Below are 18744 nucleotides of genomic sequence, written 5' to 3' on the forward strand. Positions count from 1 at the left end.
ATTACTCGATTGCTTTTAGATCTTCAGTGTTTATGTAATGATAGAAAGAAGAACATTCTATTAGTAATGTATAATATTCATTATGATAGTTTAATTCAAATCTGGGCTTAGTAGTTTTAAAGTGTCTAGCTGCAAATGAAACGGTTCAGATTCGAACCAGGGAAAACGATCGGTGCTTCTAGTTGTGAGGATGTCTATAGTTAATCCTACTATTCAATTAAGAGCAACTGCATCGGCGGCAAGTAGTAATGAATAGTTGTCTTAATTCGGGGCAGCATTATGAAATTAAGGATAGGAACGATAGAAAATGTGTTTTGGTCGTTTTGCTTAGTTGTCGCATAAGGTGGCAATCAGGTAAAAAATACTAACCGCAAACTATGATCAGAACTCTAAATAATAGGTTGTTATTGTCTTTTACCCAAGTAACATATAATTTGAATAAATATATATATTTATGGGAAGCCATTTTCGTACATTTGAATGTATCTTACATTTTCAAATTCATAGCAAGTGTTTCAAGATATAGAAGTCAAATAAATGTCAATATGTATCAATTTATGATACTTGCGAACATGATTGAAAAATATAGCTTTTCTCTTTTACTACAAAAAATTATATATTTTGATATAAAAATAGTAACACAACTTACAATAAGTTATGTTAAATAATGTTCTATAAACAATCGTATTACAAACTCACAAACAATATTGAGTCTTGTATCTGGTCTGGAACGTCCTTAATATGTTATCGAGGGTTTAGTACGAGGGAATTCATTTTGAGTTGATGTAGGTAAAATTCACTAAACAGTGAGCTCGCTTGCTAGCACTTTATTATTCGTTCTTTGCCAGCCACATCCCAAGTTATTTACCGTTGAAGCTAGATAAAGTTTTCGTAAAAATACTAATGTCTGATGTAAATCGTTTGTAATTTTCTAAATATATAACCGTTTCCTGTCAAATATCCGGAGATCGGGTTAAGTAAATGCTATATTAATCACAACTATAGCTTCCGAAGTGCACTTCAGCTACAGCAGACCAATAATATATACTGTTTCTTGGTGTATCGCGTTTGTTATATTCATAGGTGTGAGGAGAGTTTCTCGAAATGTCAGCTTATTCAACAATATAAACGAAACAGCAGTTTACGTATTCTATTCGCATATATTGTTTATTCTATAGTTCTATTTTCTATAGTTTAAGTGAATAAGTAATACCGATTTAACAGTATAAATTATATAAACTTCTAAATATATTTTCAACGTAAAAAAACATTGATATTAAAATAAACATATAATAGTAAATCCACCACAAATGAAAACTATGTCTATGGCTTTTATCAAATGTCTACGGCATAATAATCAAATAGAGAAAGATCGGACGTGGCGATAAGGTCTTTAACAACGTGGTAAGTCTTGAAAATGTTTTCCATACAATGTACACAACTTTTATGTTAACAAAAACTATAAAGATTAATTCATTGTAAAGACTGTATGAGAAAACAGAGAAAATTATCTGAACAAAAATTATAAAAAATAAAACAATTGAGTAATTTTATCAAACGAAGACATACAACAGTTTATAAAGTGCGTGATTTGAGCTGTCTAAGGAGGTTAATACTTAAAAGATAATTAAGAAAACGAGTTCTTAGTTAGTTCATTCAATCTGGGAAAAATGTATTTGTATCAGATTTGTATTACTTTTAGAAAAAAATAAGAAAGCTTTAAATGAACAGCTGGTGATTGCAAAGCAGGTTTTATCTTACTGAGCTATTTACGTGTCTGTAAGATACATCAGATACTGAAAACAAGTTTTACAAACAAGCCAACAAGCAGAAGCTTCATCTTACAAAGAAATCCAATCTGGTTAGAATTAATTCACTTAGGAAGGTGTAGTCTCAAAAACTTAGAAATTATGCTGAACGATCAGTTTTTCACAGTCTTTGATAAATGCTGAAACAACTAGTATTGTTTCTTCAGTAAAGTAACAATAGTTAATCAGTGTGTATTTTACATCAGATTCTTCAATTGTTAGAAGTGAACTGGGTTTATTACATAACTTACCAATGAGAAGAGGTATGTTTGCGATATCCTGGGCTTCTATTGCTTCTATAGGAGATTTCGGTAGCTCGTCACCTGTGAGTAAGTAAAAATAGTTACAAGATAGACATGTTATACGAAAGTTAAATATCTTATATAGCTCTAGACGATTTAAAGATACTCATAAATTAAAATTACGTAGGAACAGGAAACTATTTAATATCCCACAACTAGGTAATTAACTCAAGCCATATTATTTAACCACTCGTTATGAAATAGCTGAGCACATTTATTTCAAAATAATGTATCATTTTAAAGCGTGTTTTTATTGTCTAATATTAGGTTTTGGTTTGGTTTGTTTTGAATTTCGCGCAAAGCTACACGAGAGCTATCTGCGCTAGCCGTCCCTAATTTAGCAGTGTAAGACTAGAGGGAAGGCAGCTAGTCATCACCACCCACCGCCAACTCTTTTACCAGCGAATAACGGATTGAACGTCTCAATATCAACCCCCACAGCTGAAAGAGTGGGCATGTTTGATGAAACGAGGATTCAAAACTACGACCCTCAGATTGCGAGTCAATCACCCTAACCACCTGGCTATGCCGGGCCTAAGGCATATTATGGCAATAAACTGACCAATGTGTAGTGAGATAAATGTTAGAAAATATGAATGCAACAAGAAGTTATTTTGTGGAGTATGCGTATAACATACTTTACACAAACTAACTAAGCAAAATACAAAAAAATGTAAAAGATAGATAAAAAATAAAAAGATAAAAATAAAATTGCATACTGGACGCATTGGACTATGTACAAAATCAAATTTTTATATATTATTATATATATTGCATATAAAATATTGGAAAAAAGGTGTTCTTTAATAATAAAATATTATTAATAAATAGTATATAAAAGAAAATAAAAAAACTAGCACGAAGGTCTAATGTCTATAAACCTCCATGTACAATAAAATCAATAGGTAGATAACACTTTGGGGGCCTGCGATACACCAGTTAAAAATAAAATTTAATGAAAAAAAACAGGTGTATTTTTCCCATGCAAATAATTCTTTCTGTGAAAAAAAGCGAGTAATAACTTCTTAACTGAACCTTCAATCTATTGTATGTTTACACGTCTTACACTATGTTGTGATGAGGATTATTGTTGGATCAATGTTGGGTTTATCTATAATAAAATCCGAAAATTAGGATAAAAAATTCAATTAATTAAGCGCTAATTTCTTCTTTCTCTTGCAACATCACATTATGTTCCAAGATAGCAGCATGTGAAGTATTTGAGAGATTTACATCTGTTTATTAACAGTGTGCTTGTTATTACGCATCATAGATAAAAGTAAGCATAACCCAATCATGGTTCTTTTGGTACACATGTGGCCTAAAATTAATCAAAATCACAGTATTTAAATAATGTTGTTGTCACTTATTCTTACGTCACAGAATAATAATTAAGTTACATTCATTAGTTCCTAAATGCATTTGAGCAACGAATTTTCGTCTTATTTATTTTAAACAATGCAGTATTTGAAAGACATACTTGGGTTTCAGTGATTCTTCATTTTTGAACTTACGTCTCAGTTATTCGTTATAACATTTGAGCAACACATTTTAATTTTAACAGTAATTTCAATTACTGTTTTCAAAACTATTTTAACAAAATTCTTAAATAATTATTTGATGTTTCAATAGATCCTTTTGCGCATATATCAGTTTATTAATAACAAAGTATATATCGTATTCCAGATAATCATGGTTCTAAAAACCGATGGTAAAGTGTTAGGAAATAAACGCGCAGATAATTATAGAACAATGACCGGTTTGGTTGAAGAGCAGCTAGATAATCTTGCGCATTGCTTTTGTCGTGTTAGAGTGCTGAAATAAATATATGGATATAAACATTATGTCAGTAAATTTCCCACTTCTAAAGAAACAGAAATCTCTTATAATAACATTTTCTACCCAGCTGGGCTGAGAGGAGATGTAAAACTTTATACTACAGTAGCCAACCGACAGTGTAGTTAATTGATAATGGTGTTAGATTCTCTAAATGCACGTGTTTATATAAATATACATATGCGACTATATCACACTTGCTTATTTCATACAGTTCCAAAAATCGTACATATATCTGTTGCAAAAATAAACGCATATTCAGGTTAAGAATTGCTTTCAACGTTTGTATTATACACTAATATAATATGTTTTATTCACAAAACGATATGTTAAAGACAGTCACTTACTCTTTAGAATGGGACAGTATGAAATATACTCAAGCTCATATTTTAAGAACACAGTTATTTTGTTAACCTGAAGATGACCTAATAAGGTCGAAACGTTGTTCTGTACTTTAGTTTAATTAAAATTTTAATACCCATAACAGCCGTCTTGACAATTTTTATTTTGAATTTTGTGCATACTCTAAATTCCTGGTGACATCTGCATATAAAAAGGTTGGTTTAGGGGACAAAAGGACAAGATGACAAACATTTTACCAAGTGTACTGAGTTGTGTTTCGTTTTAATATACATTTTCTTGAAGACAAAAACACTCCAAACGTATTCATGAAATTTAATAGTGATAATAAAACAATATATATTATGTATCTACATGCGTGTAATATATTTTTATGTCTGCAGTCTTTGAATTCTTAAATTCCTTGAATATGAATAGATTTGATTTATGTACACACTTTCTGGTGTGTATGTTAACTTCACACATTGTTACCTGTTCATGTTATTTTTATTTTATTTTATTCGCTTAATGATTGCAAACAAGGTAATGGGCCCGGCATGGCCAGGTGGTTAAGGCACTCGACTCGTAATCCGAGGGTCGCTGGTTTGGATCCCTGTCACACCAAACATGCTCGCCCTTTCAACCGTTGGGATGTTATAATGTACTTATATGCGGTAAATACAATTATTTGTTTGTAAAAGAGTAGCCCTAGAGTTGGCGGTGGGTGGTGATGACTAGCTGCCTTCCTTCTAGCCTTACACTGCTAAATTAGGGACGGCTAGCGCAGATAGCCCTCGTGTAGCTTTGCACGAAATTGAAAACAAACCAAACCAAACATGAATGTTTTAAAGAGTTGATCAGGAACATAATGTGAACGTTTTTACATTGTATATTTTTGAATTAATTAACAGCTTCCAACTTTTGAAACTGCTCATCTTTATTTACACCCAAGTTAGACGACGGTTTGAGCGCATGAACTTTCGTAGCGATTAATGTTCTTAGGAGTTCTGAAGAACATGTTCATGGTCATGTTACTTCTAAATCATGAAAACTTACTGAAGATACAAGCGGTCTTGATAATAACCATACATTTTAGCCCTAAAGGTACACTGATGGCTAGTTCAATATATCCTCATAAGGGGTCTCTTATGACTAATTAAACGTGAACACTCATTGATATCCTTTTAAAACTTTTATCTCTGTAATCATTATCGTTTAGGATAATAGTATTTGGTGAAGAGACAAGAAGATCTGTTCTTAAGTCGATGTCATCATTTATTTCGAAGAAACTCTTCATAAAGAAGTGGCTCAGAGCGCCACCGTTGGTATTTCAAGGAACTTTTGTTGAAGTTAACAGACACAGTAAATCATTTTTCAGAAATTCTAATTGTACAGATAATAAAAACTGCTTATGCAAGCTTTCGTTCAAAAAAAAAAAAAACAATGAGCTATGAACTTACTTTATTGTTTTCGTTCATGTACAACTCGATAAGTTTTCTTTTGAACTTGATCAAATGTGGAACAAAGTTTGAGTGTTCCACAATAGTACTGTTTTTATTTCTGCTCATGCGTCTTTGACCAAAATAACTTCAAATGTTTTCATTTGATTTTGTTCGAATTCGATACTTAAAGTTTAATTTGCCCTAAAGGCCAAGAGAGAAATTTTTGGCGAATGTATCTCATAGATCAAGGTCACATTAAAGGTGAAGCAGGTTCGTGATAATGGCAACAAATAACATTTCGAAAAAAGGTCAAAATCGAGAAAACATTGAGACAGAAAGAATATTTTGTCATTTAGAAATATGTTTTTGAGGGTAAGGAGTTTTATAGGTTATTTCAAACATCAAAATTATTGCAGCGATGGGTTTGCTTCCCTTTGAGCACCTTTCTAGTTTACTGTTTTTTGTTTATTGCAATTCTTCTCTGTAAAACAACGTGCATTAGAATCGTGTATCTGGGACAGCTAAATAACGAATAACAGTGTTTGTTAAGGTTGAGGCACATTATCTCGTTACTAATATAGGCCCACTAATATAAATAATGCTAGCTTTGTGGCTAAGTAGGTAATAAATATCAGGCTGCAGGAGTTGGAGTGTACACATTCTGTAGAACCTAATGAGTCTTGATAGTCATATATATATGTATATATATATAGCGGATGTTCTATATGGAATTCACCGATGAAACTTTGTTATTGTCGTTATTATGCTGAAAGAATGATACTACAGAAAATAGCCAGCGCTCATTAAATACTTACATTAAACATTAAGAGTTTCACAACGAGCAGTTAACTTTGTTTGAATGTCACCACTTTCATATGGATACAGAAAACTCCGTTTGAAAGATTTATTTTGAGTAATAAAAATTAATGAGACAGTAATTCAAAATAAAGTTACAGTCGATTAAACTGGACGATAATGCATGTGATACACAAAATATGAAAATACAGGTTCAATATCACTTACCTCCCACAATTACAAGTTGTTCAGGGTAGATTCCTTGAATTGGCAAATCGTTTTGATCTCGAATTCGAAAGGAAGGATCATCCTTTCCAAGGTAAAATTTAATAACGTTTTGAGCCGAGAGTTCACGTAGGCAGGTTTGATCTGTACAATTAGATCTTCTTAAGAAGAAAGCTTCATTGTGTCTGTTAGCTTCAGCAAAGGTCCTTCGAAATATTAACGCTGGTCCCGTAAGCCACGCTTTTTGGAAAAGTTTCTTTGAAACAGGGGATGACATCATCGCAAGAATAGAGGCACCACCTGCATCTCCCCCAAACAATGTTACCTTAAGAAACAAAAACTTGATGAGAGGGATAATATGTTCTAAAAATATGTCATTAAAGTGTCCCCTGTTTTTCTCAAAAATCAATTAATTAATATTACTTTAAAGAAATTATAATAGTAAGAAGATTATAGAGATTAAGAGTTAGACTGTGTGTTGAAGTTTTGCTAAGAAATATTAATACAGTTCTGTGAAAAAAGAAAGATTATTTGAAGTATATTATTAAGTTTGAATATTTTATAAATTCAGTTAATTATTACCTTTTTGGGATCTCCTCCGAAGTCCTTGATGTTATCATGAATCCATTTGAGGGCAGTAATTTGATCAGACAGTCCAAAGTTTCCGGCATTTCTGCTATTAGTTGAATTCGTCCCAGTGAAAAGGTCAAGGGCAAGGTATCCCATAGCGAGTATGCGATAGTTGAAACTAACAAACACTATGTTCATCATTTGAGCTAATTTTCCTGAGGGACAAAGGCCAGGATGGTGACCGCTTCCGAACTGTAAGAAACCTCCATGAATCCATACCATTACGTCGAGATTTGCCTATGAAAACGTTGATTTTTTTATTTTATGTATAAACCTTTCAATGGAATCCTGCAAGCACTGTTATCTTAAAAATGTATACATTTACAAGCCATCTAAGAAATCAAGAAAAAAAAAACAGAAAAAGAGTTTTGCAGAATAAAGTAAATTTTTAAGAATAGTAATTATCTGTGTAAAACTCATTAAGAAAGTTAGTAAGTGAAAAATGTCATGGAGAAAGCCAGTATGAATGAAACAGGTCTCGAAGGGAGTCATTAAGTATAAAGTATTGTAGAAAGAACCGGTAAGAATAAAAATATCATGGATAAAGTTGGTATAAAAGTATAACGACAAAAAATGGGAAATATAATATACAATGGAAGTAGCCTGTGAGTAATAAAATAACCAAGAGAAAGTTAGTAAATGTGGAATATCCTATAGAGAGTCAATAAGCATAAAATATTATGAGGAGAGACAGTACATATGAAATATTAAGTAGTGGGAGAAAGTCACAGGAGTTGAAATATCATCTTTTTCACTCGACGTATTTTACAAACTAAAAAAAAAACACTATTTTACTTTGCAGAGCTTAACGGTTTAAATAAAAATCAATTTTCTAAATTGTGAGTAAAGATTGAGTTACACTTTGAAAAATCGAAAGGATATCATTTATAGCTTTACTGAATATTTAAACACACTAGGATCTACATCACATTAATCTAATAATGATCCTTGAACCTAATGCTAGAGTGTTCTTATGAATGACCTCTCAACGGTCCCTTTATTCAAAATAATCAATAAAGCTGAAAAAAGACTATATAGCTGATGAAGTGGACTACAATTCTCAGAAAGAGTCCGTTGTTAAATTGTAAGCAAAGTACTTCTGAATATTTAGTTACATTTTAATTAATTTACCTTTATTATACCTTGTCGCTTTGTTTCATCTAATTGAAGTTATGTCCTTAACTTCCTGAGGTAACTTATGCTTTTTTATGTGAAGCACTTTTGAGCTTTAATCATAGAATCAAAAGAATAGATACATACGTCACACTCTTATATGTAACATAAACCACAATGAGCTCTAAACAATCTCACCTCCCTGTCCAACTTGGGGGTCCAAACGTTCAAATACAAACAATCTTCTTGTCCTTCATATTCCTTGGTGTATGGATTCAGTTGAACGCAGGGCGACCCAAAGGTTTTGGCTTGTACATGATAATAAGGTTTGCAACGTTCTTTGTCCTCCGCTAGAGGGATTGAATGTTTCCAACGATACTCTCCAACAGGAGGTACAGCGTACGGAATTCCCTGTAATATCGTTTCGCTTATATAATTAGATGATGATGAATTTAAATATAACAAGCTATCAATTTCAGTGTAAAACTTAACTGGCATTTAATCAGGGAGAAACAGAAACGCCCTTGAACTTTATGGTTGAAACCAAGATACCTTCTTGGATTTGTTTGGTTTGGAAGTCCTTGAAAGCTACACGAGGGCTATCTATTCTAGCCGAACCTAATTTATCAGTGAAAGACTAGAGAGAAGGCAACTAGTCATCAACACCCAAAGCTAGCTCTTGGGCTAGTCTTTTACCAATGAATAGAGGGATTGACTGTCACGTTATAACGCTTCCACGCTCGAGAGGGTGAGCATGTTTGTTACGGTGAGGATTCGAACCTAAGACTCTTAGACTGCAAGCTCACCACTCTAATCTCCTGGCCATACTGGCCGCTTGAGCTTCTTTGTTGTCGGAAATTGTATCTTTACATCTTTAAGTGACCATGTTTACTATGGTAACCAACCGTCATATGAAAGAAGTGCAAAAATTAATTAGTTTTCTTAGAGCAGAACAATATGGGGCTATCTGCTGTGTCAAACGCAGGTAATCGAACCCCGAATTATATTGTTGTAAGTCGTTAAACGTACAGCTGTCCCACCTGGAGAAGTTAATGTAATAACTCAAGAACTACAAATAATAAAAACTTACGTTCATAGTCTATAACCTTGAGAAGGTTTATAAATCATCATCAATGGTATTGTCTTCAGCTTGAGTAATGACAGAGTCTAATACTTCTTGTAGAGACTCATTGATTCCTAAAGTTTTGTGATATTCAATGTTTTTCAATCGTTTTCTAGTGACCCTTATTCTTGACACATCATTTGTTTCTAGCTTGTTAACGTGTGTCTTGTAGTTCAGATACAGTAAATATTTTTCCCATGCCACAAGAACAAACAACACAATTTCTTTTAGAGTTTCATATAATTGGTTTACGCTAGCCATCCCTAATTTAGCAGTGTAAGACTAGAGAGGGAAGGCAGCTTGTCATCACCACCCTCCGCCAAGTCTTGGACTACTCTTTTACAAAGGAATAGTGGGATTGATGGTAACGTTATAACGCCACCACGGCTGAAAGGTGGCGAACCCGCGACTTTCAAATTACAAGTCGAGTATCTTATCCACCTGGCCATGCCAGGCCTGTTTCACATAATACTGAAGCTAGTATTTTGTTTTGAGACATATCAAGAACTTTTATGACATTAACAGTCCACCATTTTTTGCGATAATGTATGCCTGCTACATAAATATCTGTAGGATCTACTGCAGTGTTTAATTCCACCCTAAATGAAGCATAATTATTCCATTTAATATCTGCAACATGAACATCTAAAGGATCTATTGTAGTGCTTAATTTCACTCCTAATGAGGCATAAATTTTCCTTTTTATAGCTTCATGAAAACGTTTCCTGTGTTTTATACATAATCACTTTGTGCAATAGGTTCCTTTTTGTACCATTATCATCACAAAAAACGAAGTTCTTTGTTACAATTCTTATTATGAACAGCAAAGGTACAAGAAAAAAGATATTCGTGATAGAAATATTTCATACTTTTTTATGGCATGCTCAAACTATTCTCTACGAGTTTTAATTTGTTTAGCAACATTTATTCCATATTGTGCTCATGAGATAGTTGTCTTTGTATTTTCATTTTCAACCATTCTTGACGTTTCTGGAAAAGCCTTGTCACCATATATAGCACTTTCTCTGACGACCACACTTCAGTACCTTTCTGTGAATGGCTGCTACTCAACTAGATCTTATGTTGTAGGGATCTGTACTCATAACCTGTAGTCGGAAACGAGACGAAAGTGTTTTGCGCTTGTGCACGGGCTATATTACACTTTACGTTTTCAATTTTACTCTGATCTACATATTATTTTATTCAGTAAAATAAGTATTATTCTTTCTGAAATGAAATATTTGATTCATAAATGAATTCTATCTTGTCACTCCCAAGTCTTTGCTATCGTGACCAATATTTTGGCTTGATAAGAATATATTCTCACCCAGGGTGTAACTATCCACTCTTTGTTAATTATTGTATTTATTAATGATCCTCAAACCTTTAGTTGGAGCATCTAAAGTTAAAACTTGTACATTAAACATCAGCGATAATGCATCAGTATTATACTTAGAGTTTATTCACATTCTGATAAATTATTGTAATCAACCCTACTGATGATTGGTAATCTATGGTTTCCAGAGATATGACATCATATTAACGTCGTGACACAAACAAGGTATATTATAGATTGAATATGCACAATTTCGACATGTTTAGGCATAAAGTTGGGAAAATGACAAATGTCTTGGAACTGACTCTGGTACCTTAAATGAAGTTTTTATCATATCTAGTACCTGAGTTATATTTTTGTTTTTAATTTATTTTTGACGACTGCTCTTCATGATAACCATAGTCGAAAAACCCATCCAAAGATGGCAGTATACATTTTATGAAAAAAGTTTGTTTTGTTTTTGAATTTCGCGCAAAGCTACTCGAGGGCTATCTGCGCTAGCCGTCCCTAATTTAGTAGTGTAAGACTAGAGGGAAGGCAGCTAGTCATCACCACCCACCGCCAACTCTTAGCCAATGAATAGTGGGATTGACTCTCATGGCTAAAAATGCGAGTGTATTTGGTGCGACTGGGATGCGAACCCAACACCCTCAGATTATGAGTCGCCTGCCTTCACCCACCTGGCCATGCCACGCCTATGAAATAAGAAAATATAATTTATACAAAACACAACTATATTATAGATATAATGCTTTCAACAAATAAGCTCTATGAAACACTTGGAGCTTTTGGCCTCCTATAATCACAGAAATTATTTTGAATAATATATTACACTAGCTTATCAAAGATTTTGAACATATTTTTAATTTCTATTGACACTAATTATCTTAACTAAAATGTTGCAGCAATATAAGTCATATTAATTTTCAAAATATCATATTAAGTTTTGAAATGAATAACAACTTGATTTTCGTCGGTCAGGAGTCACAGGTAATAATGACCTAAAGCTCCATCGCTATGATAATGAACACTTGTTCAGTTAGATGTTTCAGTTGTGTTTTTTTAAAATCCATTGTCTGCGAAGTACAATGGAAACAGTTTGGAAGTTCGATGAAAAATATAGAAGTATCAATCAACGCTAAATATATTATAAATTATTATCTTTAATTAAGGACAGTCACGTATACAACTACTTAAAGAAAATTTAAAACGAATATAGTTTTTTAGAACTATAACTGATACAATTTCTTTGATCAAAAGCTCACTACGGAGCAACAATGTGGTGAGATTTTAAAAATTACCATTAAATAAGATGCAAATTTGCAGTAAGTTCTGAAACGTTTGAGGAGAGAAAGTGTCATTTAATTGAACTTGACCCTCTCTCTCTAATTGTCCGCCTTGATTTCATGTTTGTCTAACCATGGTTGTTAAAATATGCCTTTCTGATTTATTTTATTTAACATTGGATCTCATACATACAAATTATATAAGTTTATAGATCCCATTCTTAGGTCTCCCAGTGACTTATCAGTAAAGTCTGTGGACTTAGACCTTGTAACTGGGTTTCGACACCCGCGACTAGCAGAGCAAACATAGCCCTATGCGTAGCTTCGTGCTTAACAACAATTGAATAATTCATCTTACAGTCAACAAATTTGTTACTAGACATGAGTTCTCTTTTTCCCAAGTTGTTTCTTAAATACACAACCCTTTACCTATACATAATAGCTAATTTTAACATTCAGTATTTATTAACTAATATTCCAACAATGGGAATCATGAATAATTAAAATATCCTCCAGTAAAAACAGCTATACACTAGTTTTAATTGCTGCTGACATGAACCGCTACTTTAATTTGCCCGTAGTGAACAAACACGTTGTTTTCAGTGGTCAACTCAGTAAACATACAGAGAGTAAGGAAATGGAGTCGTTTGAGACAGTAAAAGATTAAAAAGCCCATGATTGATTTCGATCCACCACCGAAGTACACTTCTTCTATTAATGGCAACTGAATTACAGTCTACTATGATGTAGCAATTATAGAAATTGACATAAAACCCGGCGTCTGTTGGATTTCCTCTCACATTTCATAAACAAACAAGAAGCAGTATAGTTAGTGATAAGTTACTGTAACACAGTTAGCACAGAAAAATTAATCGCCAATGGAGCTTTCAAGTGCACGAATAAAAACTAGGAGAGACATCTGTTTTCCAACATTTATTTAAAAAAGCAAGTCTATGATGTATCTAGATAAACGTAATGGTGTTATATAAGTTTGTATTTTTAAATCAATAAAAACTGATTAGTGTCTTAACGTTTCAGAAGACGTGACAAGACGTTTAAATTTTGTAAACTGTTAAGAACAAACTAAAATAAATTAAAATGAATTTTGTCACAAAAATCTTGTTTGTTTGTTTTGGAATTTCGCACAAAGCTACTCGAGGGCTATCTGTGCTAGCCATCCCTAATTTAGCAGTGTAAGACTAGAGGGAAGGCAGATAGTCATCACCACTCACCGCCAACTCTTGGGCTACTGTTGTACCAACGAATAGTGGGATTGACCGTCACATTATAACGCCCCCACGGCTGAAAGGGCGGGCATGTTTGGCACGACGGGGATGCGAACCCGCGACCCTCAGATTACGAGTCGCACGCCTTACGCGCTCGGCCATGCCAAGCTTTCACAAAATTCTAATGGAGTGCTTTTCTTAGACAAACATATCACTTTCCTTAGAATATAGATCCAAAACTATTCAAAGACATATTCACTGATTCTCTTTCAGAAATAAATCTTTTTAAACAAATAAACACCTTTAGTATATTTTCATGCAATGCTTACTAAAATACTTGAAATAAGAAACGGTAAAACCACTTTAGTTTGTAAAACAACATGCTATATACCTAAACTAATCTACAGAAACATGGGATTATCAACGAGATTTTGTCAAAAATCTGTTAATGCATTACGAAATAAATACACCTTACATCGCAAACAATTTCAAAATCCTTACGTTAGGATCGTACAAAAATAAATTTTTAATCGAAGAACATTCATCAACTACAAATGAGCCTCCAGTTCGAAATAATAACCTAAGTTCCTTCCATCTATCTTTATTTCAATTTACAATTTTCTATTCGACCGAATTATAATTATAAGTAGTTGTACACCTAATTGCCTAAATTAAAGCTTAAATTATTTTATGTAAAGTGGTATCTTTCCATTTTATATAACAATTTAAATTTAATGTTACTATAGTTAGCTGATAATGCAATTTGTAAGTTGGTGTTTTCTTTTAAATAATCATTTTGTGTGTAATTCTTGGAAATAACCATCCTTCATCTGTGATACAGGGAAAATAGATAATATTAGACACATAAGATTTAAATATTTGCAGTTAAATATAAGTAAAGGTACCTGTATAACTAAGATACATATGCTTGTATACTATAGCGATAAATAATGACACGTTTTCAAAGAAATAAGGTGTCTATATATATATATTATCAGTAAATCATAAAGACAAGTTTCTAAACGGAAAAAGTATGTCTATTATAAGAGAAACAGGGACATATTTCTAAAGAAATATGATATAAATGTATAAATATACACTATCAGTGGAACATAAAGAAATGCTTATAAAGAAATATGATACATGTATACTACCAGTGGAACATATACAGGCATGTTTATAACAAAATACAATATATATACTACTTATGGATCAGTAAAATACGTTTCTAAAGAAATATGGTATTTATGAACTGGAATAGATAACAGCTGCCTGTTATTTAGAAAAACGACGTTTATAAAGTCTTTCTCAACACTTTTTTTTCAACAGGAAGCTGGTGTCCATTCCAGTTTACTAATCATGAATACTTTGCATAAACAATCTATCATAAAGTATATGAATGTTATCAGTTAAATATAAAACCATGTTTCTAAATAAATAAGGTAATATATTATCAGTGGGTTATAAAAGGAAGTTCAGAAACAGTAACACATACGTACCAAAAGAAAACATTTATGGTTAACTAGAGAAATAACAAACGCATTTGTAAATAATTAATAATAGTATGTCTAATAATATAAATTGCATGTAGGCAACAAAGCCAGCACTACATAACAATATGTAGAGGTGTTCAAAAACCAAGGTGTTTAGTGTAAATCCAAGATAAATCATTAACAGTTTCCATCTTTATGAACTACAGTAATGATAATTTAAGTAAAACAATTAAAAATCATACTATTTGTCAACAAGGTATAAAATATATAAATGTTAAATGAAATTATCTGCGATCATAGACCTAAAAGCGTCTACCATACACAATAAAAATAAAGTAAATGAATAATGAGACAGCTGTCATGTAAGATCAATTAATAGTTAGGTGTTTAGTATGGGTAGAAATAAACGATGGATTGTAATAATACAATTTCTACCATGATATTAAGTTTTAAATCAAATTGTTTAGGGATGATTACCATATCATACAACCGGTTAAAGGTGGTGAATGGTAGTAGGTGATTGGAATTTGTGGGTTAGAACATTGCCTAACCCTTATTTGATCTTCTCTAGCAGCTAACTTTCTGTTCATTTGCGTTCTCTCGATTGTGTCTAGCAGATGGAATATTCCCAACTATTTTGAGTTGTAAAACAGCATCCAATTTTCTTTAAAAAATATATATTTTGTACTTTGTTTATAATCTTAATGATTTCTAATTGTTTTATTTAAATTGTCATTTACAAAATTTACAAAGGTCAATTTTGTAATGATATGTAGATGGATTTTCACTAAATCTCTTGGTTTTGGTTTATGTGTGTATGTATATATTTCCAGTGAGACCTAAACACATATTCGTTGAAAAATAAAAAAATACATTTTACCAGTAAAGCATACACATGGATACTGGAAAAATAACGAATAAATGAAACATAAAATAGCAATAGACACACAAACATACACTACTGGAGAGAAATAAAAACACGTTTCTTTAGAAATAACACATATATACATCAACCAGAAAAAAATACCTGGAGAAGTGACAGACTTATACTATCACTAAAACATATAGATAAGTTTCTAAAGAAATAACGGCAATACATTACCATTGATCCTGGAAGAAAAGTTCAAAAACAAATGGCAGATGTATAGGAAATGTAGACAACAAGAAATCCAATAAATAATATTTGTGGAAACGTATAATAAATTGTAAAAATATCGAGAGATTTCAGTTGCTGTTATTCAAAGATTTAGATTTCTCCGCATGAAACTTGTGCTTGAACGCATCAGTTTGTTTGTTTTGTTTTTGAAGTTCGCACAAAGCTACTCAAGCGCTATCTGTGCTAGCCGTCCCTAATATATCAGTGTAAGACTAGAGGGAAGGCAGTTAGTCATCACCACCCACCGTCAACATAATTTTACCAACGAATAGTGGGGTTGACCGTCATATTATAACGCCCCCACGGCTGAAAGGGCGAGCATGTTTGGCGCGACGGGGATGTGAACCCGCGACCCTCAGATTACGAGTCGAACGCCTTAACACGCTTGGCCATGCCGCGCCAGAACGCATCAGTAGATTTTAGTATTTATGTTTGAATTTTGTTTTAGTATCGCGTGAATCAAACTCTAACATGATTGTTCAACATGGAAATATTATATGTCATATAGAACAAGACTTTTTATGAAAACACAATACTTTTTAAGCTTATCTACAACACTAAATCATTATAAAATCAGATAATAACAATATTTAACCCTTTTGATTTTCTTAATTTTAAAAAGAATATACTTTAGCGGGAGAAAATAGAATGATAATAAAGGCTGTAAATTTAATTTAAATTTAACTTTGAAGTAAAAATATTTAGAAAAACTTTCCGGCAAAATAACTCGATTGCGTCAAGTGCTGATTTTTCATACTGTTTTATGTATTTAGGTGTAAGGAATAAAAATTATATTTATTTTTCAAATTAATGGTACAACGAAATATTCTTACTATTTTTTTCCCTTTTCAATTCAGATAAGGTCTTAATAAATTATATTTTACAAATTACATATCTCAATTTTAAATAAAAGCTCCACAAAGTACATTTTCAATTCTTTAAATACTATAAACTACATTTTTAAATAAATGTTTCACACTCTTGGAAAACGAGATTCAAATTTATCACGACCTGACTTAACGAAATATCTTTAAAAGATAATCACATAACCGTATAGGAAAATAGATATCTTTAAAAGATAATCACACAGCTGTATAGGAAAATAGATATCTTTAAAAGATAATCACATAGCTATATAAGAAAATAGATATCTTTAAAAGATAATCACATAGCTGTATAAGAAAATAGATATCTTTAAAAGATAATCGCATAGCTATATAAGAAAATAGATATCTTTAAAAGATAATCACATAGCTGTATAAGAAAATAGATATCTTTAAAAGATAATCACATAGCTGTATAAGAAAATAGATATCTTTAAAAGATAATCATATAACTGTATAAGAAAATAGATATCTTTAAATGATAATCACATAGCTATATAAGAAAATAGATATCTTTAAAAGATAATCACATAGCTGTATAAGAAAATAGATATCTTTAAAAGATAATCACATAGCTGCATAAGAAAATAGATATCTTTAAAAGATAATCACATAGCTGCATAAGAAAATAGATATCTTTAAAAGATAATCACATAGCTGCATAAGAAAATAGATATCTTTAAAAGATAATCACATAGCTGTATAATAAAATAGATATCTTTAAAAGATAATCACATAGCTGTATAATAAAATAGATAGTTTTGTATAGAAGAAGACGTATGGTTTAGTTAAGAAAAGAGAAACGTTTGTATTAAACGACTTTTTTTTTATCGAAAATTTAATAAATGAATGAAAGTCAAAAATGCCAGAAACAAATTATTTTACTGTTATGAATTTGTTTGAAAAATCTTGTAATAAAATTAAACATAAATCTAGGATCAGCTAGTTGTTTCATAGGTTTGGATTAGATAGTACATCACATTCAAATAGTTTTTAAATTCTAATTTGTTCAACTAGATAAAATTTCTTGATCGCAACAATAAAATAACAGTTAAAAGATTGTTTTTCATTGTAAAATGATATAACAGAAACAGTACTTATCGTTATGCTTTGGTTCTAAAGCAGTACTACTAGTCTTTGTCTTATGGTTCTTAAGAAGTACTAATAATAATTATCGTAATAAGATCTCATTTATTTTAAATAAGTTACTAACACCTTTCTGTTGTAATTAACAGTAACGTTGGAGGTGTACACAATTGTATAGCGTGCCTTTAAAATACGTTCAAAAATGATTTTGGAAATATAGAAGAAAACCCCATCTATAATGATATTTATTTATTGTTCTGTTTGATATCTGCTTCTATGGGTAACCACCACCCTATCTCTCTGTTTAACAAACACCGCGAAAATACATTCACCTTAGTGATGGTCTTAACATCCAGTTACTTTGCTTTCTGTCATCGTCTGAGAGCTAGCTATTCTGAATTTTAAAAAAATATATCCTGTGAATCAGTCGCAAAATTTACGCTGGTGGTATTCTAGAAGAGAATGTGTTTCATAACTTTCAAGTGGACACTATCATGTGACCGAGTAGTGGGATTACAATGTCACTATTATCTCGCACTTACTCTCTAAAAGAGCGAAACTCGGAGTTGTTTACAGCAGCAGGACGCAATTCATACTAATTTTAAAGCCACAATAATATCGTACCAGGATTTAGCCGTCAATCATATTATTATCACACGTCTCC

General features: G+C 31.9%; 1 protein-coding gene across 2 annotated transcripts in view; it reads right to left on the bottom strand.

The window, feature by feature from the left end:
- Positions 1-18744, bottom strand: part of LOC143225791 (pyrethroid hydrolase Ces2a-like) — a 68654-nt gene that overhangs the window by 13587 nt on the left and 36323 nt on the right. For both annotated transcript variants that reach the window (XM_076455784.1, XM_076455785.1), the window contains exons 3-6: positions 8689-8901; positions 7330-7614; positions 6751-7072; positions 2060-2131 (exon numbers count right to left, since the gene is read on the bottom strand). In XM_076455784.1, coding sequence (XP_076311899.1) covers positions 2060-2131; positions 6751-7072; positions 7330-7614; positions 8689-8901 — 892 coding nt within the window. The remainder of the gene's footprint in view (positions 1-2059; positions 2132-6750; positions 7073-7329; positions 7615-8688; positions 8902-18744) is intronic.

The sequence above is a fragment of the Tachypleus tridentatus genome, chromosome 9, assembly GCF_004210375.1.
Source record: "Tachypleus tridentatus isolate NWPU-2018 chromosome 9, ASM421037v1, whole genome shotgun sequence".
Taxonomy (NCBI): Eukaryota; Metazoa; Arthropoda; class Merostomata; order Xiphosura; family Limulidae; genus Tachypleus; species Tachypleus tridentatus.